The 24,475-nt window shown below is 41.0% G+C and overlaps 1 protein-coding gene across 4 annotated transcripts in view; it reads right to left on the reverse strand.

Moving 5' to 3' along the window:
* The window catches only part of FRMD4A (FERM domain containing 4A), a 1,911,200-nt gene that overhangs the window by 713,644 nt on the left and 1,173,081 nt on the right, over window positions 1-24,475 (reverse strand). For all 4 annotated transcript variants that reach the window (XM_044087941.1, XM_044087942.1, XM_044087944.1 and 1 more), the window contains exon 10: window positions 6,789-6,846. In XM_044087941.1, the coding sequence (XP_043943876.1) occupies window positions 6,789-6,846 (58 nt within the window). The remainder of the gene's footprint in view (window positions 1-6,788; window positions 6,847-24,475) is intronic.

Consider the following 24,475-nt stretch of genomic DNA (forward strand, 5'->3'; position numbering starts at 1 on the left):
ATTGACTGGTCTAAACTAGCATCTGACTCCCCACAACTCAGTATCAACTTACACAGATTCCAACAACTTGTCACATCCCCCACCTGCATGCACAAAACTTTACCAATCCAATCCTACAGTGGATCCTCAAAAAAAACACCCTTAACCTCTATCACAACCCCTGCACCTTACCCGACACCATAAGTAATCTTCCCACCTTCATCCAGAGACACTCTCCCCAATCACCCAAATCACACACTTACAGAAACTGCCGTAAACTCTCAAACTTTAATGCTAACATATTTAACTCCACACTGCCCAGCATCAACTTGTTCTTCCTCCGGTAGCTCCTACTCAATGAAGCCATGCAAACATTTAATCAAATATTCCTTTATATTCTCAACTCCCTTGCCCATACCAGGAGAATTAGAGTTAAAGCCATTTGCGCCCCTGACTCTCCAAGGAAAATTGATCTCTTATGCACAAAAGAGGTAGTGTTTGGAAAGCCTGGGTTAAAACTAAAACACCATCCCTGCTCCAAAACTACAAAGAACTCAACAACCTTGCCAAAAAACAAATTAAAAATAAAAAAATCCTTCTACAACTCACCCCAAATTCAACAGCAAAACTAACCCATGAAAATTCTGGGCCACTCTTAAAATTCTCCATTCTGGAAACCCTTCCACTCCCTCCCCTTTCCCAAATAACACTCCACTAGAATCTGCCACCCTTCTCAACAATTACTTCACTGATACTATCCAGTAACTTACTCAAACCAACCACAACTCTATTCCTTCTCCCACGTCTTCTAACCAACACACCAAAAACCTTTTCTCCCTTAAACCTGCCTCCACTGCTTATATGAAATCACTCCTGCTCAAGTTCAAACCCTGCTCTCCCTCCACAGATAACCTTCATCCTATCTTCCTTAAACTAGCAGCTGAATCCATAGCCAACCCTGCATCCCTGCCAATCAATAGATCCATTCAAGAAGCCACAGTCCCAGACATTTGGAAATCCTTCTACACCATCCTTCTAATTATAGACCCATAGCCATACTTTCCTCTTTCTCAAAAATACTTGAAAAATGCATTCATACTCAGCTGCTCAATTTTCTCCTCCAGGAAAAACTTCTAACAACCACTCAACATGGCCTCAGGCCAAACCACAGCACTGCCACCACACTTATCTTTTACTCACACTGTAGCTGAGGCCAGAGATGATAATCAACTAGTATCCTGTCTTTTCCTTGACCTCTCCAAAGCCTTTGATACAGTTTCTCACTCCTTACTTCCATCAAAACTAACTGATCTCAATCTCTCTGGTGCCCTCCTTGGCTGGTTCAGTAGTTACCTCTCCAACAGGCAACAGTCAGTCAGACGGCTCACTTCCTACTCCTCTCCCAGGGTTCCAGCATAGGTCACCTTTTTAATATCTTCACCAATGACCTCCATACCTCTTGCAAACAGTTCTCCCTTATTCAATATGCCAATGATTCTACACTCATCTCCAACGTCTCTGACCTCCATGCTCATACCAAGGACTCTTTCCTGCCCATTGAAAAGTGGCTCTCTGATAAGCAGGTCATCTTAAACATGAACAAACTAAACTCTTGCTATTTTTTCCTTGTTCTCTCTCTCACCATAAATCAACCTTTGTCATTACATCCTCTGACAAGACCACCATTAAACCAGAACCCCACACTAAACTCTTAGGTACCATTATAAATGATGAGCTAAAATTTAACTTATACATCCAGCAAAGTATCAAAAAAACAAAACAAAAAAAAAAAAAACTAGGTCTGTTTTCTGAAATAGAAAACTCCTTAACTCAGTTTCCCCGGCTCAGGCACCCCTCCTTCCATTTCTTTTCTATGCTGCCCCAATCATAACATACAAGCTACAGTTTTATCTAAACCCCAACAAACGCATCACAAAATAGCAAGATTTGCTGCTAACTTTCATCACTGACTTGCACTCAACTCTCTTCAATGGTTAGAAATCCCCCAACAACTCCTACAGTCACAATTTCAAATGACATGCTGAATACACAACAAATCATCTTCCTGCCCTTCCTTTCTCCTCCCTTGCATACTATTATACCCCCTTTCATCCTCTCCGTACATCCAATCAACTCCTCAATATCTATAAACCTAAGAAAAACATTGGAAAACTACTAAACAAATGCTTTGTAGCCCAAGCCTGCAATAAACTCCCCTCAGACATAAGAACCACTCCCAACCCAAGCACTTCAAAAAGGAACTTAAGACTACTCCTATTTAACACAAAGTTCTGCTCTTATGACCCTACCTAATCCTCTACATTACTGCATTCCCACCATCCTTTACACAAACATCTCACTCCTCCATTTCTTATTTTTTCACTCCTCCATTTCTTATTTTTTCTCTTAACACACAGTTTACTAAATTATAGACTCACAAGCTAAGCTAATACATCACATGTAAATATGTACATATTAAGCTCTACTCTAAATATCTCCACTGTATTATAATTATATGTCTGTATTATAATCTTTTTGCTGTATTTTACAATAATATTGTCAAGTTTTTTTGCTGTACTCACAAATATTTTGTCAAGTTTATGTTACTGCATTTGTCTGGATAACGAGGGAGCTTTTCTCCTGGTTCCCTATTACGCGATCAAAGACACTGTTCTGCGAACGTGTAATAGTCTAACCAAAAACATCGAAAACACACAACCGCGAATGGCCAAGTACGTGAATTTTTTCCTAGGGAAAAAATTCAGTTGGCCGTTCTCGCGGTTTGCCCTGTTCCTAAATGTTGAGCTATCTCGGAGTTGGTAAATTTAGTTGGGGGGGGGTATGTGGGGTGCAACATTGGGGGGGTGGGGCGAAGCCCCCCACTTGATTAGGAAATTTGTTTCGTTGGTGTACGGCCTTGCAAATTTTTTCCCTAGGAAAACATTTGTGGTTGTGGCCGTTTGTGGTTATGTGTTTTCAATGTTTTAGGTTCGAATATTACGCATTCAAAGAACAGTGACTTCAATCGCATATAGACCCTTTCTCCTTGGGTCTCCAATGAAAATGGGCTAATGGTACAGTTGGACCAACCCAATTAAATGTCAAATAAATAAATAAGAAAAATATGTTTACTTTAATATCTTTAATGTATACACCATTCACCAAAGACCCCCCCCCCAACAATGACATCCCTGACTGAATATACAAAACTGCTTTACAAAAGAACATACAATTCACATCAAGAAATGTTTTACACAAATATTAATAACAAAATTTGTTTTACTTAACAGTATTTCATTTAGTGTCCTTCTAAATATTAACAAGATAAAGTGAGATATATGCTTTACAGTTTACCCACAAGTTTAACAAAGTCAACAAAATTAAAATCTCTTTCAGCCACTTTTTCTTGCAAAGCTGTATTTCACAAACGTGAGTGACGCTTTATAGTCTATTTATTTGCTAATTTCTGTGTTGCTAGGCTTTCTTCTTGATCACCTTCATCTCCCATCAGCAGACTCTGGTTCAAGTCAAATCCTATGCTTTTTTTCTGTCCCACAAACTTGTTTCCTTTGGAACACTGGAAAAATCTCTCTACAAGCTTTGTTGTCAGAAGAATGTGAAGCATAGTTTCCTTCTTACTGTTGGCTAAACTATTTTTTGTTAATTTTCTTACTAGGTTGTTCTGCATCAAAACATTTCATTGATCCTTCAGAAAAAAAAATTCTGTAGACACTTGGATGCAGCAGCTTGAATTTCACAGCTGTCTCGACATTCTCTTATTGCTAGGATTAATTTGCTTCTTTTCTGCTTGGTGTACAGTGAATAATTACTTTCCACAGGCACTTCTGTTGTCTCCAATTTTTAAAACTTTGCCCTTCTGCCAAAATTTTCTCAGGTCAACTCTTTCTGTAAGTTGACTGCATCTTTGCTAATGCAGGTCTTAGCTGCTTTCTCATGGCCAGGTTTGAAGCAGACATAATGATGTGTCTGCATAATTAACAAATCTTTCTGTGGAACACCAGTACAGTTGCTTATTTATACTTTCATAAAAAATAATACAGTCTGTTCCTTCCAGTGTTACCAGTACAGCAGAAAATCTCAGGTTGTCTCTGTGAGCTGTGTCTTCTAACTAATTATTTTTTTAGAAAAGTTTTTCTTGAGAAGCTTCATGCTTAGCCAGCCTTTTCATTATGTCAACTTCTGATTTCTAAAGTTTTATCAGCTCTTCCTTTATTTTCTCCAGTCTTTTAATTTTAGTTGATATATTCCTTCATGTTTCACTTATTTTAAGCACACTGTCTGGATTTGATTTATTTTTTTCTCAGAACCACTGGAAGCCATCTCATATACCACAGCTGAAACTTGAACTGCTTTTTGCTGAACAGCTGTGGGATTCTCCCTGGACAAAATTTTCTCTTTCCCTTTTCTGGTTAACTTTATCTCAGGTTCTCCTAATTTCTTTGCTGGCATACAGGCAGTGTAATTAATAACGAATGACTGAATATTACTCAAAGTTACGCTGGCATTTTTTTTAGCAGTTTCTATTTTCACAATGGGACACAGCCCAAATCAATATATTGATCAATGCGCATGCAAGTCTTGCATGGAATAATAAAGTCTTGACATTGCTCAAAAAATATCTGAGCTGTGCAAGCAGAAGAACTGTAGAGAGCATTGCCTAAATATCTCATCCCAGGATGGAACATAACATTACATGTTCCTTTCAGAGGCACACACTTCACTCATTTCAGCAGCTAAATTAACACAAGAATTTGTCAAATTAGGTATTATTTAAAGAGGAAACTTGCAACCTACTGCAAAGGGACTTGAAGTCAGCTCTGCAGTTTTGAAGGACCATGAATTACTAAGGTCTATATTATGTTGTCGAAAGGGCTATTCATCAAACGCCCATTGATCGACACGTAAATACCGAAAGACCAAAACTTCAAACAGCCAAATAAGTGATTTTTTTTTCCCATGGAAAAAAAAATCGCCTGGCCAACAAAAAATAAAACAAATCATCAAACTGTGCCCCCCACACCCCATCTAACTAAACATACCAACGCTGAGCTCGCACTACAGTGGAGGAAAGGGTAAATTCCCAATAACGGCCAAGCGCTTTTTCCCCTGGGAAAAAATTTGCTTACTTGGCCATTCGAAGTTTTGGTAGTTCACCATTTATGTGTCGACCAAAGGACGTTCAGTTAACAGCCCTTTCGACAATGTAAATGGGACCCAAATTACTAGGCACTAAATGAGGGTGCGATGAGGTGATATTTTCTTTCAAGCTGTAATAAACTTAGCAGGTCCAGTTAAATTACTTATTAATAAGTAATATGGTATTTTGAAAAAGAAATAGTAAAGTATTAGAAAGGCATATACCTACTTACTACTTTTTTAATGAGTCCCAACATATGAAACTAACCAACCAGCAATGCTTTTATAACCAGACTAGTCTGCATGTAAAGTATATCTCAAAGACATCTCAGTATTAACAACTTTTTGTTTATGTCCTATTGTTAAACTTGTGATCAAGTGAAGCAAGCCCTTCTTTGATAATACATTCATGTCTTGAACAGAGAGAAAAATGATAACAAATTAGAGCTCCGGCCCAGGGGCTCAAACAGTGAGAAACACTATATTTATTGAGAATAGGGATGGAGGGAATGCCAAAGATTATACCAACTACCTCAAGGCAGTTTCAATCCAAGAAACAGAAAAGAAAGTGGATTCAATCAGTGCTTTAAACTACAGACAAGGTCAAGTTTATGGCAATTAAGTCAGGTGCAATTTCACTATGTCCTAGTTAATGCAAAATAAATGTAGGCAACAGCAAATTGTAATTCAACACACACATATATACTATATATATATATATATATATATATATATATATATATATATATATATGCGTGTGTATAAATAAAAATAATTTTGCAGGGAGGCAAAACCCTCGAACACTCTCCCACCACATCGCCATCATTCTATATATACTAACTCTGAGGTCATGTAACCTTCAGTGGCAAAGAAATACTTACTCAGCCCAACGTTCAGTGATCCTTCTGTTTGTACATCTACTACAGGGGATGAAACAAGACCGGAATAAACTTATGTGACCAGTCAATAGGTTTTCACACAGGGGCCAAGAGCACAGCAAATTACAGCAAGGTTAGAAAATTGAAATTAGGATGGGAAGAAGATAGTAAGGTAGCAAACTTGATGCAGATGTAACAAACAGTAAGCTAACAATGTGCAGTCCCAGAAAGGTGCCACAGTTAGGTGCATCCACAAGGTTTACTACAGTACGGCAGATCAGCACTAGATGATACATCCTTATGCAACAAATGTCAGATGACGACCAGCTAGACAGCTACACAGGCAAACATTTCCTTAGAAATGCAGTAAGGCAGAAGATATGCACAGTGCAATGAAAATTATGAAGTTACCCTGACGGTACTCATTCTAAAAACCTTCATTTTAGATAAATGATTATTTTGAACCATTAATTATGAGCAACATAATGCCAAGCATTCTGATCAGTTACCAAGTAAAGGGATTTGTGTGTTGTTTAATTTCTATCCCTTATAACCCATTCAGCCCCACTACCTTCTACTTTTGTAATAAAAATAACTAATAATAATATGATTATTTGCCAACTTCTCACCATTCTGGAAGTGCCCTATATGATGCCAATACTGTAAAAAAGAGGAGGGGGTTTAAACATACAAAATGCTCTGTGAAAAACTGAACAAAACCCCAATGTTACTGGTGTTATTTAAGTTAGATAATTTAGTCTTCATATCACATACCTTTACTGCATAATAATGTACTCCATATGTTGGGAGGGATTCTGCGATGCTCATATAACTGCAGAAAGAAAATGTAAACTTAACATGTGGCTAATATACAAGAAACAGCCAACAGGTATTCAACAAGGCAATGAAAACTGACATTGAAAGCAACAAAAAACAGCCTGCTGAATTTATAAATGTATACTTAGTCAAACTGTAAAGAGAAGGCAGTAAAAATGACGAAGGTTAAATACAATTTCTCTGTGTACAGTGCCAGTGTAATTTTTAAATTGCTATGAATAAAGAAGTACCCAAGCTGACAACTTGTTTCACTTGCTTCCACAAAATACGTCATCTTAGGCAACTGTAACTTCTTTATAGACATTTCAGAATTACAGTGGCATGGAAAAGAGACAATGTAAATCTTCTCAGCACTACAAAAATGTGCATATAAAAATACTTATCAGCGATTATAATGCAATTAACAGATTTACAGTTCTTGGCTTTGGATATGCATGTAATTTGCCACAACATATGGAGACCATGGATGTAAAAATGGGCATCACTTTCAGCAGTACGGTACAGGGACAAGCTGCTTACTTTGTATGGGTCAAGGACACTGCACTACACTTCTGTTATTGTATTTGCATTTGTACAACTTCAGCTGTGTTCAATGTACCTTAAACAACTGTAACTTACCTGGCTTTGAGTGGGGTCACATCTAAAGATGGTAATGTGGACAAAAAACACATAAGTAATGTATTGCCTTCTGGACAGCCCCCTTATCATGGTGGATAGACAGGGTGCCTAATGAATCTGAAGAACTATGTGACATCTGGGAAAGTTCTGGTGTGGGAGCGGCCAGACAATAATGGTCCAGAAAAAGAAGTCCATGACAAACCAAATTCAATCTGAGAGTACCCAGTCTGGGCTATGTTTACCAAGATCCACTCCTACAGCTTAACATCAGGGCTGTGGACACAAGTGAGCACACTGTAACCAGACCACTGATGTAACCTGGCTGGGCTCAGTCAGGAATGACTACACGACGTAGAAAGCCTTTTCTCTGCAGGCAGCAGTTCAAAATTCATTTGCTCTTGTTAGTATGAGACAACTGTGTGCCCAAGACCATGGTGCATCATTTTTTTTAAAGTTTTCCCCTTCCTTAAATGACACGACTGTGCATTTCTATATGCAGTTACAGGGAACATGGGAGGGGGCTTGCCTTTCGTGATGCGGTTGTAAAGGGGGGGGGGGGGAGTCACCTCCAGCAAAAAAAAAAAACTTACTTTAGGCTGTTCTGTTTCTCTGTATGTTGTAAGCAGCTTTTCTCTGTTTTGTCTGCACTGATGCAATCCAAGAATTCAAGTGTCAGTTTCTCACAGAAAAACTGGCAGATTAAGCTATCTTCCGGGTTTCACACTTAGATGGTGAAAAGTGAAGGGAAACAGTAGTGCTGGCCGGATGGAAGGTAAGAGTGGGATTTATTCAGGCAACCTACACAAACACAATGTAAAGCAGCTTTACAGATGGGGAATATTACTTCATAAGTAAAGAATGAGCTTGGGCTAGTATAAGTAGTGAAAAAGTACTGGCGAGATTCATTAAGATTCACTACAATGCACAATGTGTGCTATGAATCTAGGTATCTTGATCAAGGTAGTCTCTCTCCTGTGGTGGAGGTGCTCTTTGTTGGATGCCCTCGTCAAATACGAGGATACCCACAAGACCCTGGTTAAGGACTGTGCAGCTGGAAATTTTCCTGTAAATGAGAATGCTGCGAGCTACAGTGAGGGAATCCTCCAACAATCAAACAATGACAAAATGGTTTCCTCACTATTCTTGGATCTGACAAAAGATTTTGACTGTTTTACATGACAGACTACTCCAAAAACTACAGTATATAGGTATCTTGTGTTCCATCTTTCAATGATTCAACAGCTATTTAAGCAACATACACCATGCATTAAGTGGCAGTTAGCTTTATCTTTCTTTCTTACAGTCTCTGTTGTGGTACCTTAGGGATCTAACATAGAACCCTTACTATTCAATTTCTTCACAAATAATTACCACAAAATCCTCAATGCATGCATCCCTCAATCAGTACGCAGACAACTCAGCGGTCATCTGTGAAGCTGACAATCTGCTTAAACATCAAATATTTACCCAAGAGTCCTTCTCTTCCATTGAAGCTTGGCTAGACAGTTCCCAACTTCTGCAAAATCCTAAAAAAGCAAACTGCTTCTTCATTATCTATAAATCTCACTCAGACACCAATCTGGACTTCAAAATCAATCTTTCAAATACACAGATTCAAAGGGTTACACTTACTAAACTACGTGTTACTATAGACAAAAAGCTAAAACTTGATCTGCACATACATGCCAAAAAAACTAATCAAAAACTTGGAACATTATATTGAATAAAACAATATCTTATTGAACCTACTAGAAAATTTTCAGCAGCTACCTATCTACCACCACCACTACTTTATATGAAAGTCTAAGATGGATGCACACTGATCAACCGGATTGACTTCAGGTCTCCCAGTGTGAAAACAAACTGAGAAAAAAGGGCCACTTAAACTGTCAACTTAAATAAAATTCAGCCACTGGCTAGTAATTAAACTGCCTGCAAAGAAGAAATGTGGAGAACCAGAGAGAAAATGCTGGCTGGGAATAATCCTACAGCTAATCAGCAAAAAGCAGCTTAAGTTTCAGGTTTGGTAAAGGAGATGGCTTTCACTAATTTATAGAGGACAAAATCAAATGTACTCATAGGTATTTAAAATAAATGAAACACTGAAGGAATACATCAACTCAGATTACAAAAGGCTGGAAAAAATCCAAAAAGCTTTAAAGAACTGAGAAAACTGCAAAAAATCATAGGCTGGAATGAAGAAAATGCTGTCTGAGTACAAAGTTTCTCAAGAAGAAATAGTTAAAAGTAATTTAGAGTTAAAAGATAGAGAATGCAAGGGAAACCTGAGCTTCTTTTTTGTACCAGAGAAACAGGAAGGAACAGACCATTAATTTTGTAAAAGTACAAATAAGCAACTGGACTGGTGTTCTACAGCAGGATTTTTCAATTGAAAGGGCACACCACAAGTATTCTCCAAACAAGGCCATGAGAAATCAGCCAAAACCTACATTGCTAAACATTCAATCATACCAGCAGAAAAAGATGATCCTGTTAAAACTGTGGCAGAAAGAAGTATTAAAAGACTGGAGATGACACTGTGTTTATGGAAGATGATTACGCACTGTACACCAGGCAGAAGAGAAGCACATTTATCTCAGCAATCAGGGAATGTTGAGATGCAGGTGATAAGATTCTAGATGCTGCATCCAGCTGTCATCATATTTTTTTCCAGGAGGACCCAAGATATTTTTGGTGCAGAACAAGCTAAGGAGGAAATAATAACGTTTATTCAACAAAGAGTGAGGCAGCAAGCAGAAGGGGACTCTGCTTCTCATTCTTTTGACAGCAAAGCCCACAGACAGACTTTTCCAGTGAAAATTTTCCATTGTTCCAAAGTAAATTCTTGAGACCGTAAGAAAGCACAGGAGCTGATTAGAAGACTCAAGAGTACCCTGAACATGAACCAGAGCCTGGTGTTGAAAGGTGAACATTTTCAGGAGGAAGAAGACCAGCAACACTGAAATTAGTGTATACAGGGGAGACTATAAAGCATTAATCCCACTGGATACAGGAACAGACATGTGAAACACAGTTTTGCAAATAAAGGTTGAGAAAGACTGGTATTTTGTTGACTGTTAAACTTGTGGGTGAACTGTAAAGCATATACCCACCACTTTATGTCATTAGTGTTTAGAAAGACACATTAAGTAATTGTAAGTGACTTTAGTCAGAGATTTGGCATGCATCTGAACTGAAGTCCAAGGCATCTACTGCAAACAACTGCAAAATAAGTACATTTAAAGCCTGTATTGCACTTTATTAACTGTATTTATTTGAATTGCTGCTTCATAAGTTCATAGGTTCATACTAGGCTATCTGCCCTAGGGCATTTATAAGCCTAGCCAGAATGTGTTTGGCTTTCGCCACCCATTTTAAATTTATTTTGCTATGCCCTTTTTCGAGGTTAGTATCCTGTGCCTCTGTCTAACATTGACACAGAAGTGATACCCGGGGGTAAACCTACGATCTCCCATCCACTCATCAAGATTCCTCTTGAAGAGAGTCAATGAGGGACTCTGCCTAACCTGGACTGGGATTTTATTCCAGAGTGAAGGGAGCCTCTGGGATATGAATCTGTCCCTCCAGCATGTCCTATTTATTTCAGTGCTGAGGTTCAAGTCTCTCGAGCACGTAGCTCGATGGGATTTGGATTTTCTGAGGTGCAGCATGTCCATTAATTCCGGGTTTGACATGGCTTTATACGTCAGGCACAGATCGCCTCTGAACAGGGGGTATGCCACTGAGTAGAGCTGGAGTTTCTTTAACCGGGCAGCATATGGCATCTGTTTGAGCCCTTTGATCCTCTTGGTGAGGTACTTTTGGGGTCTTTCCAGTTGCTGCAGGTGTCTGGTAAGGTACATCCCAAAAGGGGCATTGTACTCAACTATGGGCCTGATGAGGGATGAGTAAAGAGGCACAATGACCTCCCCTGATCTAGACGTGAATCGCTTCATGATTAGGTGGCCTATATAAAATGTTTTTCTAAGCACTTTGGCCACGTGGTTGTCAAATGAGAGATTGCTATCAACTTGGGTCCCCAGGTCCCCAATTACTTCTTCTGTACTTAATGGATTACCACCTATGTGGTAATTTGTGGGCACTTTGTTTTTGCCAAAGGGGATGACTATACACTTTTTGGCATTTAGCTTGAGGCCATGGCTCTGGCACCAGTTGTCTGTTTCTATGAGGCCCTTTTAGAGGATGCTTGTGTCGGCTGGAGAGTCGATTATGGCGCCCAGTTTGCAGTCATCTGCGAACTTGGTCAGCCACAGTCCTTCCGTGTTGGCCTGTACCTCCGAGAAATATATACCGAACAAGAGAGGTCCCAGGACTGAGCCTTGTGGGACACCACTTGTAACTGGTTTGGAGTCTGACATGGCTCCAGCAATTCTAACCATGTGGGTTCTGTCCTTGAGCCAGTTTGCAATCCATCTAGTGACATAGGGGTTTATATTTAAGCTGGTGAGCTTATCTATAATGCCCGAGTGGGGTATTGTATCGAAGGCTTTTGCGAGGTCCAGGTAGGCTGTGTGGACCACCTTCCCCTCGTCAATGGCCTTGGTGACTGTTTCAAAGAAATCAACCAGGTTTAAGAGGCAGGATCTGCCCTTAAAGCCAAACTGGGTAGGATCCAATGTCTGTAGGTCCCCAATATCTTTATTTATGAGGTCCATGATGATCCTTTCCATAGCTTTGTAGACTAAGCTAGTCAGGCTTATGGGGCGATAGTTGCCAGGATCTGTTGAGGCACCACCTTTATGGAGAGGGACCACTGTTGCTGTACGCCACTCTTTGGGCATATATCCTGTAGTAAGGCTGAGATTGAACAGTAGTTTTATGTTTGCGTTTAGCTCTTCTTGGAGTTCATGTAGGATGCAGCCCGGGACACCGTCTGGTCCCATTGATGCTGTGTTTTTTGCTTTGGAGAGAGCGGCTCTTACCTGAGCATCTGAGATGTCAGGGGGGCAGCACCTCTGCTGGGATAGATATTTGCCCTTTTGGTGCGGAGAAGTTTGCGCTGAACCTGTCAGCTAGGATGTTGGCAATATCTGTGGGTTCGTGTATTTTTGTCATTTTGGACTAATTCTGAGCATATCTGGGAATTACCACCCAGGTTCCTAACATAACTAAAGAAAGCCTTGTGATTATCCTTAGTGTCCTGTGCAATTTTTCTCTCGAAGCTGGCCTTAGACAATTTTATGAGTGCCCGTAGTTTTTTGCTAATACTGATCAGTGATGCCTTCCCTTTTTGGGATTTTGCTCTATCATTTAGTAGCTTCCTCCTTCTATTGTATAGTTTGTTTATGGCTGGGGTCCACCAGACAGGACGTCTGCCTTTGGAGGATTGGGTCTTGGTTTTATTTGGGATCGCATGATCCATGCATTCCTGAAGGTGTTCATAGAATGCGTTTATAAAGGATTCTGCAGTCTGGGCCGTATTTTCCACAGGCCCGGGGGCTTCGAAGGATTCCACCTCGGTTTTGAGGAGTGTGAAATTTGCTTTAGAGAAGTTTTTCACTGTGGTTTTCTGGGCAGGGGGTGGGGTCGGGATGTGAATATCCAGTGAGATTAGTTTATGGTCTGATCTTACCAGTGAGGGATACACTTTTGGTCTGGAGCATAGAGTCCCCATGTTGGTGATGATCAGGTCCAGTATGTTTTCCCCTCTTGTGGGAGTGGTAACAAGTTGTTCCATAGCATTTGAGTTTATAAATTCTAGGAACCTTTGGGCTAGGGTGTTGAAGCTAGAGTAATGCTCCCAGTCTATGTTTGGGTAGTTGAAGTCGCCCAATATAATGGTGTTTGGAGAGACCTTCATATTTTCCAGTGTTCTCAGGAAGGCAGAGTGGGGTTCCTGGGTTTGGGAGGGTGGTCTGTAAGCAGGCTATAAACTGGAAGGCAGTTTTACCCACTGTTAGTTGCACATGGATAGTCTCTGATGCTTCGTGCTTTGCCACCAACCTGGAGGTGTGGGTATCTTTGATGAATATCGATACTCCCCCTCCTTTTGTGGTTCGGTCCAAGTTTTGGGCCCGAAAAGCATGGTATGAGGTATAACCTGGTAGTGCTGGGGTGCTCTCGGGAGCCCTGAACCAGGTTTCTGTTACTGCACAGATATCGATGTTCTCCATGCTAAGGAGAGTTTCGAGTGCGTGCATCTTGAGGTTTAGACTTCTGGCGTTGAGTAGCATTACTCTTAGTTTCTTATCCCTTGTGATACCTATGGAGGTGGGTTTGTCTTTTGAGCCTTGCCTAAAAAGGCACTATGGGGGTAGCAAGAGCCTTTGCCAATATCCGAAAGCCCAGGGGTGACAGGTGCAAGCCGTCCCTATCGAAGCATCGTGGCTTGTCGAGCATATCATCCCAAGCTGACAGGCATTGGATCCCCTTTGAATGACACCAGTACTTAAGCCAATTGTTGAAATTGATCATCTTGTCTTCATATTGTGGCATCATTCTTGGTGAGGGTAAGATGCTACTCAAGGTCAGGGTCATACCGGCCTGGGCTACATGCTCAGAGAGCTCCTCTATGTCTCTTTTCTTGTAGTCCAGGGAGGTACGTCTCAGGTCATTCACACCAGCATGGACAATGACAGAGTCATATTTGTACTTGCCTTGGAGTGACCTGAGTGCTTGTGTTATGTGGCGGATCCTAGCGCCCGACAGGCTGCTCACCGTGACCCTGTCCTTGTTCAGCCTGGTGAGCGGGACGTCAGTGTGCCTGACGATAGAGTCACCTATTACAAGTGTATCAGGTGTGTTGTTTAGTCTTAAGGGCTGTGACTGTTCGGCACACTGGCTTTGTGAGATATGTGTTGCACGTGTTTTGTTTTGGGGTAGCGGTTGCTTGGGTGTCTGCTTTGGAGGTCTCTGCTGCTTAGGCAGATCTTTATTTAGAGCCTCCGAGTATGTTTTTGTGTGATTATGTGTTTGGTTTGCTGTCGTGGTAAGTCTATGAGAGACTGGAATTGTAGTGAGTGTGGTTTCCTTCTCCTCCTGACTGGTTATGCCAGTACTGAGTTGAGAGAGCTTAGCCTCCAGTTTGGCTATATGGTTGCATCTCTCACATGTGTTGGAATTTGTTGGGAGGAGGAGATGTTGCCTCAAGATTCCCAGATTCACCAGTGGGACCGGAGAGGAGATTGACAACTGACCTTTGGACATGCTAGAATAATATTGGGAATTCCTTTATAATTGAAAACAAGGGCCAGTGGGGAGTGAGGGTGTAGTGCTTTTAATTTTTAGTGCTGACTTATATAATTGCTTTAGTGAGCAAGTGCCAGGTAACTTAAGTGCAATGTGTTACAGGTAACTTAAATGCAAAAACGACAAACAGTAACTTTCTTTCAAGTGAAACAATGAAATAAGTACAGTAAGCAATGCAGATATCACTAGTGATTGTGCTGCATTTTTTTTCGCACTATGAAATTCTATACTAATGCCTTATATTGCATAGGCAAGATTTAGGCTTCCTGAATCTAGACTGTTTGGTATCACTGTGTTCTAAAACCAGCAGCTATCTTACATTAAGAGGTCCTCCCTGCACTCTTGTGGCAGAAGTGTGTAGCTTAGGTTCCATCTGAGTTGAAGATGATATCAGAAAGGCTCAGTTGGGGGCTTTCCCATTGATAGTCTGTCATAAAAATGTTGAATTTCACCTGTATTTAAGCCTTGTGCTTGCAAGGGTTTACACTTAGTTAACTGGAGCTGCTCAGAGTTTGGTGACTTTAGCCAGAGATTTGGAGTGCATCTGAACTAAAGTCCAAGGCATTCACTGCAAACAACTGAAAAATAAGTGTATTGAAAGCCTGTATTGAACTTTAAATGTATTTATTGAATTACTGCTTAATTTTTGCTGTGTCTGCATTTTATTCTGCACTTTGAAATTCTGCACTACTGTCATATAGCATAGGCTAGATTCAGACTTGCTGAATCTTGACTGTTTGGTATCACTGTGCTCTAAACCAGCCATCTTACATCAAGATGGCCTTCCTGCACCCTTGTAGCAGAAGTGTGTAGCTCATAACTCTCAACCTCTTAGAACAAGAAATCTGGACAAGGCCATAAATAAAAGTGGGACAAAAGCCCAAAAATAGGTACAATTTTTAAACATTGCTCTTACAAACTTAGAAAGTTGATAAAATAACAGGTTTTGCATTAGCATGAGTTTTCTGAAGGGCATGAAGTTTGAAACTGAAATGTCTGTCATTTTCTAACTTTAGTCTTTAATGACTTGCCACTAATTTGCCAGAAAACCACAACTGCATAAAACATGGGCCAAAAATATTGGGCAAAAATCTTGACATTCTAGAAAAATCTGTACAGCTGAGAGGTATGGCGTAGCTCAGGTTCCATCTGAGTTGGGGATTGCTGGAGAAAGGCTCAGTTCAGGGCTTTCCCACTGGAAGTTTGTCTTAAAACCATTGAATTTCAGCTATATTTAAGCCTCACATTTGTGCGTAGCTGTGCATTGCACAATAGAGGTTAGCGCTGCCCTGCATAGAAGCAAACACCTGGAAACTTAAATTGTCCCTAGATGTCTGCCAGAAGAACCCTGCCAAGTCCCCTACTGCTCTGCAAGCAACTCAACTGCACACTAAGCAGCATCACCACAGCTCCTCACCCTAAACAGTCAACAGAATAATCCCCTCTGTTATTCCTACATCATAAACTGATCTAACTTACTCACTCCCCAATAGTACTATGGTATAAACCTGCCATTATGGATGGTTACTTTCCCATCATTTCTCCGGCCAGCCTGATTCACTTGGGCATCTTGAGGCAATGTAGTAATTGCCTCATGTATACTGACAACCACTTAGTTCTGAAACCAACAAATATTGTATGTGAGCGATGTAATTACACTATCAATTTGGAAACAATCCTCTCATGTAACGAAAGTCACATCAAACAGATTTGTCAGCTTGTGCACTTCACCTCTCGCACAAGTTCAGGACACAACACATAAACCCAAATACGTGGAGGTATTCACTAGAAACCTACCAAAAGATCAGAGACCTCCCAAGTGCAAATTATCTGCACACACCTCAACATGTATAGAAACCACTGCAGATGATACACATCAGTCTCTCAACAAATAAGCCCCCCTAATGCAAAACATCTCAAAACCTAATGTCCTGATCACAGAGACACAGAAGTCCCCTTCACCAGGCTGGACAAGGAGAAGGTCACAGTCAGCTACCTATCAGCTGCCAGGATCTGTAAGATCATGCATGCACCCAGGTCACTCAACAAGTACCGTTACGACTCTGTCATAGTCCATGTTGGGGTGAATGACTTGAGACATACCTCCCTGGACTATATGAAGACAGACGTGACTGAACTCTTAGATTGTGTGCCCCAGGCAGGTATGACTAGCCCTAAGCGGCATTTTACCTTCACCCAGGATGATGCCACAATATTAACAAAAAATGACTGACTTCAACAACTGGCTTAGCTTCAGGTGTCAGTCCAGGGGGATCCAATATTTGTCAGCCTGGGAAGACATGGTCGACAGGCCACTCTGCTTTGACAGAGATGGTCTGCATGGTCTCTCCTAGGCTTACGGATCCTGGCTAAGTGCTTGCCTCAGCCATTGTGCCCTTTTTAGGCAATGTCAAAATGACAATTTCTGACATAGCAAAATCCACTCGAGACAAACACAAGGTTATGTTGCTTAATGCTAGAAGTCTAAACACAAAACTGCATTTTCTGGAAGCACTCCTCACCTTGGAAGATGCTGATTGATGTCTGTGTGCAGTCACTGAAAGATGGTTCAAGGCCATGGAGATCACCCTAGCTATGCAAGGCTACAATGCCTTCTACATATTCAGACCTCAGAATGAGCGTGAAAGAACCAACTTGATCTGATCTTCATTAATATTGGAGAGCGCTGCACACCCCCTAGTGTAATGGCTTTTCTGTTAAGGTCAGACAACAAAATGGTTTCCTTTGAAGTAAAAATAAAACCTGGACCCCCAGCTAATCCTGGAATATTAAGAAACCACTTTAAGGCTAACTTCCTGCTATAAAGTGATAACCTGGCAAAATCTGAAGCCCTCATAAACCCTGAGAACACTGCTGCCTAAGTAGAGCTGTTCACAGAAACCCTATACAAACATGTTATTAGCTACAGAGAGGCAGCTGTACCCACCAAAAAGTATAGAACTACCTCAAAAAACAAGTCACCCTGGTGGAATCACAATCAATAGGCTGCACAACAGAAGGAAGAAAATAATGGCAAAAATCAAGAAGTGCAGCACCCAGCAGGATAAAAGCACTCTCATCAAACTAAACAAACTCAGCGGGCAAATAAAGTCTATCAAAGCCAAATTTGAGGTAAATTTCACCTCCCAGGCCATGGACAACCACAAAGCATTCTTTAGCTATGTCCGCAACCTCAAAGGCAATACACAGTTGTGTGCAGGGTTCACTGCAAATGGAGCCACCTATACTGAGCCAGAAGATAAAGCAAACCTACTGGCTAACCAATTCAGGTCTAACTTCACCCCCCCTCTCAACCTTCCCTCAGGAAATACCATCAAATATAACTCTTCCTGCTATCACTAGGGAACAGGTCTTTAATGCTCTCTTTAAGGCCAAGCATCAGTGGACCCCAAAAAATATCCCAGGATGCCTTCCAAATAGCATGAAACATGGCCTTTCAGGCCCTCTGAAAATGCTACTTAGCTGTAGCCTCCAAAAAGGTTTTGTACTTCATGAATGGAGAACAGCAACAGTCATCCCTCTGCACAAAGGTGGGACATCTACAGACCTTGGAAACTACACAGCCATAAGTTTCACTAGTCTTACATGCAAAGCCATGGAAAGAATTATCCTGAAAATGATCAATAATGATATAGTAAACCTCCAGACACTGGACCCAACCCAGTTTGGTTTCATCAAGGGCAGGTCATGCCTACTCAACCTGGTGGACTTCTTTAGGGCGGACACCAAAGCAATGTATGAGGACAAAATCATTCACACTGCCTACCTTGACCTGGCCAAGGAATTTGACACAATACCCCACTTGGTCATTGTTGACAAACTCAAGAGGCTAGGTACAAAGCTATATGTCACCCAGTGAATAGCTAACTGGCTCACAGACAGGACCCAGGAAGCTATAACTAGGGAGTCCACCTCTACAAAGAGACCAGTCACAAGTGGAGTCACTCAGGGATTAGTCCTTGGACCACTACTTTTTGGTATTTACTTCTCTGAAGTCAAGGCCAATGCCAATAGTCTCTGGCTGACTAAATCTGCAGACAAGTGCAAATTAGGATACGTCATTGAATCCTGCACCAATACACATGTTCTCCGGGAAGGGCTGAGACAGACAAACAACTGGTGCCACAGCCATGGACTAAAATTAAATGCCAAGAAATGCAAAATGCATAATAGTATCCTTTGGGAAGTCATCCACCACTGGTAACTATCAAATTCACAACACACCCCTTAGAACTGACCCAGTAGTCAGGGACTTGGGGACACACAGACAGCAATCTAGCCTTTGACCAGCACGTGTCTACAGTAGCGAGGAAATCATTCTGTGGTCAGCAACTTATAAACAAATGTATGGCATCTATGTGCAAGAAGTCATTGTTCACTGTATTCAGCATTCATCAGACCTATCATTAGTACAATGCCCCCTTTGGTATGTACCTAACTAGCCATATTCAACAAAAGGAATGTCCACAGAGCTTCCTCACTAAAGGAATACTGGAAGTAAAATGTCCTATGTAGACCACCTCAAGGCCCCATCCCTGTATTTTGTCTCCCAGAGGGTGTCAAGGGTATATCTATGCCTGGCATACAGAGCATTGTCAGACCCTACTATGATGGACCTCCTGCATATCAGTAAAACAAACAGCACCAGAATTACCCATCCTAAAGACTTAAACCTTGCCTGTGACATAAATAGGACCTGCTGGAGAGACAGGTATGTATCCAAGAGACCACCTCAGCCTCTGGAACAAGGTCTTCATCCATGTGAAGCAGAGTTCCTCCCTAACCCAATTCAAGTGCAACTTGGACAATTGGAAGGGGAACAGGAAACTCATCCCTGGCTTGGCACTTATGTCTCTAATGGATGCAGGCAACCCTTAAATGGTCCATCTCTCAGGCCCCTGCTTGTAAATGTTTGTCTCCCAAGCCCCTGCTTAAACTTATCAAGGGTATCAGAACTGGTCAGAGATTTGGGATGCATGGCTAGGCTTAAAAAGGCCCCTGTGGTCATTAGCCTAGTAAATGCCTATGAACCTATAAAGGTGGAGGTGTGTCTACCTGCATTAAAGCCATCTCGATATTGGTCGAACAGTACGACTCTCTTGACTTACTCTATGCCCAATTAACTACAGGCAAAACACCCTACCACATCATTGCTAGCTATAGTCCCTCCCTCCCTCCTTGAACCAAGGAAAGCACAATGCCTATCTGGTCTTATACAGCCCAACACCTTAGTCATGGCAGATTGCAATTATCTCCCCATCGACTGGGTAACATACACAAGCTTAAACATGTTCACCCAGAGGTTCCTGGAGTTTGTCAATGCAAATGTTCTGGAACAGACAGTCTGCACCCCACAAGAAGCACTAATGTTTTTGACACAGTACTTATCAATGTGGATGGTCACTGTATACTACCTCCTGTGTGATGTCCAAGGTCGGACCATAAATCAGTCTCGTTTGAAGCAACTGTTGGACACCACATCCCTCTAAGGAGAAAGAAAAACTAAGGAACTTCTCCAAAGCAAACTAAAGCCAACTAAGTGATAGTATGAAAAAATGTATACCTCCTGCACCTACAATCACAGGCAATAATTTGCCTATGCAGAGATATACACAAATTCTCTATATAATCATCTTAGCAACTGTATAGACTTGGCTGCACCTGACCGGAATGCAACCAGGCCCTCCAGAAAAAAACATGTCACCTTGGTGGACATCTAGTAGAAACAGATTGTATAACAAAAGGAAGAAACAGATGTCCAAGAATAAGAGGCAACTGCCTCTGCACAGAAAGAATTCCCTCCACAGATTGAACAAGCAAATCAGAAGTCTTGTAAAGTCCTCTAAAGCTAAAATAGCATCCCTAGCCAAGGACAATCATAAGGCATTCTTTAACTATGTCCAAAATGTAAAACAGATTTCCCAGTTATGTACCAAATTGGTAGTAGATAGTACCACTCGCAATATACTGGAGGAAATTGCCAACCTGCTAGCTGACAGATCTGGCACAAACTTCACCCCCCTAGCATCACCAGCCATGCCCCAAAGCATACCTGAAACCAGTTCTCTACCTAGTATCTCTAGAGATCAACTCGTACCTGCGCTCTCCAAGGCCAAAAACACAGCTTTAATGGGACCAGATAACATCCCAGGATGCTTACTAAACAATCTAAAACAGGACCCAGCTGACCCACCTACTGTTCTCTTTAACCATAGCCTGAGAACTGACTTTGTGCCAGTAGATTGAACAGCAACAGTAATCCCTTTGCATAAAGCAGGGTCATCAACTGACCCTGGGAATTATAGACCCATAATTCTATTCAGCCTCATCTACAAGGCCATGGAAAGGATCATCATGGACCCTATCAACAAGGACACAGGCGACCTTCAAACTCTAGACCCAAAACAGTTTGGCTTTGTTAAGGGTAGCTCGTGCTTACTGAACTTGGTAGACTTCTTCAAGAATTTCACCAAAGCCCTGGATGAAGACAAGACAGTGCATACCATCTACCTGGACATTGCCAAAGCCTTTGACACAATCCCTAACTCAGGCATCATTGAAAAACTCTCCCACCCAGGTGTTAACCCTTACATCACTAGATGAGTAGCTAATTGGCTCACCAACAGAACACACATTGTCAAGGTTGGTGACTCCACCTCTACCAGTAGACCTGTAACCAGTGGTGTAAAGCAAGTATCTGTACTGGGCCTTTTTCTATTTGGAATCTATTTCTCAGAAATCCAGGCTAAAGTAGACTGCATTTGGCTTACTAAGTTCACTGATGATTGTAGACTAGGTGCATCGAATCCCTCAACGATAACATATTATAGGATGGACTAACACAAACAAATGACTGGTGCCAAAGCCACGGTCACAAACAGGAAAAACGTGTTAAGACCAAGCAAACAACAATGTGATGAAAAAGACACTGCGGCAGGACCCAAGGAACCAGGCAAACTGCAAAATCCAAAATATAATCCAAAATTGAAAAACAAAAGGACTAGGTTAACATCCAAAAAGTCCTTTATTAGCACTTTCGTTCAGAATGTGAACTTCTTCAGATACAACAACTTACTAGAAAAATATTCTTAAATACACCCAATAGTTCAATTAACAATTCACACTAACAGCTTCCTTCTAAAAATCTTAAAGGAACCACCACCCCTTAAAACAGTCAATAAACAAAATTCACTAATAGAAGCTGCGGTGGTGCAGCAGTTAACGTTGTCACCTCACAGCAAGAGGTTCTCCCGTTCGATTCTTGGCTGGAGCGCCTTATGTGTGGAGTCTGCATGTCCTCCCTGCGGTCGAGTGACGTTAAAGACATGCAGGTAGGTGTGAGCGTGAATGGGCGTGCCTTCGTTGAAGGTTGGGCATCGGGCTGGCAATTCGGCACCATAAAAATCCACTGCCAATCCTGAGTGGACCGGAGTTCCGCTATGGCGACCCTTAACAGAGAAAAGCCGAAACTTTTAGTTAAAATTAGTTAATTATATATATATATATATATATATATATATATATATATATATGTGTGTGTATATGGGTTTACTTTAAAATATTGAACCCTTACAAACCTGAATCTGACAATCCTGAATCCACAAAACCGAAAACTGAATATATAGAATGTTCACAATCACGAATATCAAAATATCGAAGTACTACTTTAAAAAGTGTTGTTTACACGTGTGGACGTACATCGTACCAAAGGAATCATGGCGTCTAGTTCAGTTTCCACTCCTGGTGATATTGGCGCGATTTATAAACCCGTGGAATCACAGAAAGGACAGCGCGTACTCATTATAGACAGATTTGTCTATCATTTAGAAAAGAAAAGGACCCCAAACAATTACTGGTGCTGCAAAGGGAAGAGGGTCTATCCCATGTAAAAGTAGGGTTGTCACATCTCCAGTTGCTGAAGGTGAGCAGCTAGTAAAGAGCATGTCCCATTGCCATACAGGGGATCCGAGTGAAGCTGAGACATATAGCATGTGTAGTGATCTAAAACACAGAGCTCAGGTATCCCGCGACTCTCCGTGTGTACTAGTTGAAGATGTGCTTGCCTCAAGTTCTCTGGATATAGTACCCCACCTCCCAAACAGAAGGGCACTTATACAACAGGTTGGTAGTGTTAGACGGACGGAAGACATGTAGGTCATCTAGGCATGGAAACATTACAATACAGGATGCAAATGTGCAGGATTACCCACTAAATTCAGGGGCGTTTGTTGGAAAAAGTATAACCGATAGCAGTGGAGAAACATCAGTAGTCGTATTTAGCACTGTAAATAACCTATCCAACTTGAGCAATGTGACTATTTGGCTTATGGACGGCACCTTCTTTTATAAAGGTATAATTTGCCGGCAGTTATACTTGATCCATGGTTTACTGCGATAGAGAGGTTATAATAAGTCCGTCCCATTGCTATACTGTCTTATGATCAAGAAGTTGTTATGAGTATATAACTGTATGTCGGATGCTGTGTTCCAGCTTATGGAAGAGCAGGAATTTGAATTGCATTTGCGCTTTTTATTATGTGATTTTGAAATTGCTGCAATGAAGAGTATTGCCATTAACTTCCAAGGGGTAACATCCAAGGGCTGCTTATTTAATTTCAGCCATAATGTGTGGAGGAAAGTACAGCAGTTGGGGCTGTCACAGCTTTATAATGGTAACCTACAGTTCCAACTTGCAGTAAAGTGTTTAATAGCATTGGCATTTCTATCTGAGGATGAAGTGGTGCAAGCTTATTCTGATTTGAAACTATAATTTCCTGCAAAGGGTCAAGATCTGCTGAAGTATTTTGGGGATTGGTACGTCCTAGGTAGACAAAGGCATTTTAAAAGTAGGTCGGCTTCTGTTGCATGGTTTGCCCTCTCTTTCCTATTACTTTTTGGAACATTTCTGAGTTGAATACGTTGTGTCTGCCTCAAACAGAGAATTCTGTTGAGGCATGGCACCGCCGATTAAAGTGTTTATTGGCAGTAAAGGCAACCGATCTGGGTGTGCTTATGCAAACACTTGCAAGGGAGCAGAACAGAGTTGACAAGCTGAGGATCCGTTTAAGTACTGGAAGTCCACCTAGCCCTAAATGATGTAAACTACAATTACGGCAGCAGAGATTTGTAAGCATTCTGGGAAACAGAGTCATATGAGACGTTGGACTTCCTGATGGCTATAGCACAGCTACTGCAATTATGAGTTAATTTGTGTGGGATGCATTTCTAAGAAATAGTTAGTCACAATATACTGGTATTGAGGGTTTAACGCACAAAACATTGGGAATGGTGTTCAGCAATGGTGGGGGGTTGAAAAATAAACACTAGATGCCATGGTTTACTTTCAGTATTTTGATATTCGTGATTGTGAACATTCGATATATTCAGTTTTCAGTTTTGTGGATTTGGGATTGTCAGATTCGGGATTGTAAGGGTTCTATATTTTAAAGTGAACCCATATAGATATATATATATATATATATATATATACATATATACACACATATATATATATATACACACACACACACACAATATAAAATAAAATCCATAAATTCAAGGTCTTTTGGACAGTAAGTCAAAACTTCCTATTTTCTGCAAGGCTTTCATTTTCAACAAATAAGAAATGGGACATATTTCGTTAAGTCCTGGCCATTTAAAGGCATTAAGTTTTAGCTGCCATAGTAATTTCCTCTTTTCCAACAATAATTCTGTGGGTCCACCCCTAGGTCCAACACTCACTCTGTCTATTGCCGTATATTTAAAATTATGGCCAA

The sequence above is a fragment of the Protopterus annectens genome, chromosome 11.part0, assembly GCF_019279795.1.
Source record: "Protopterus annectens isolate FY-2018-M chromosome 11.part0, PAN1.0, whole genome shotgun sequence".
Lineage (NCBI taxonomy): Eukaryota > Metazoa > Chordata > Ceratodontiformes > Protopteridae > Protopterus > Protopterus annectens.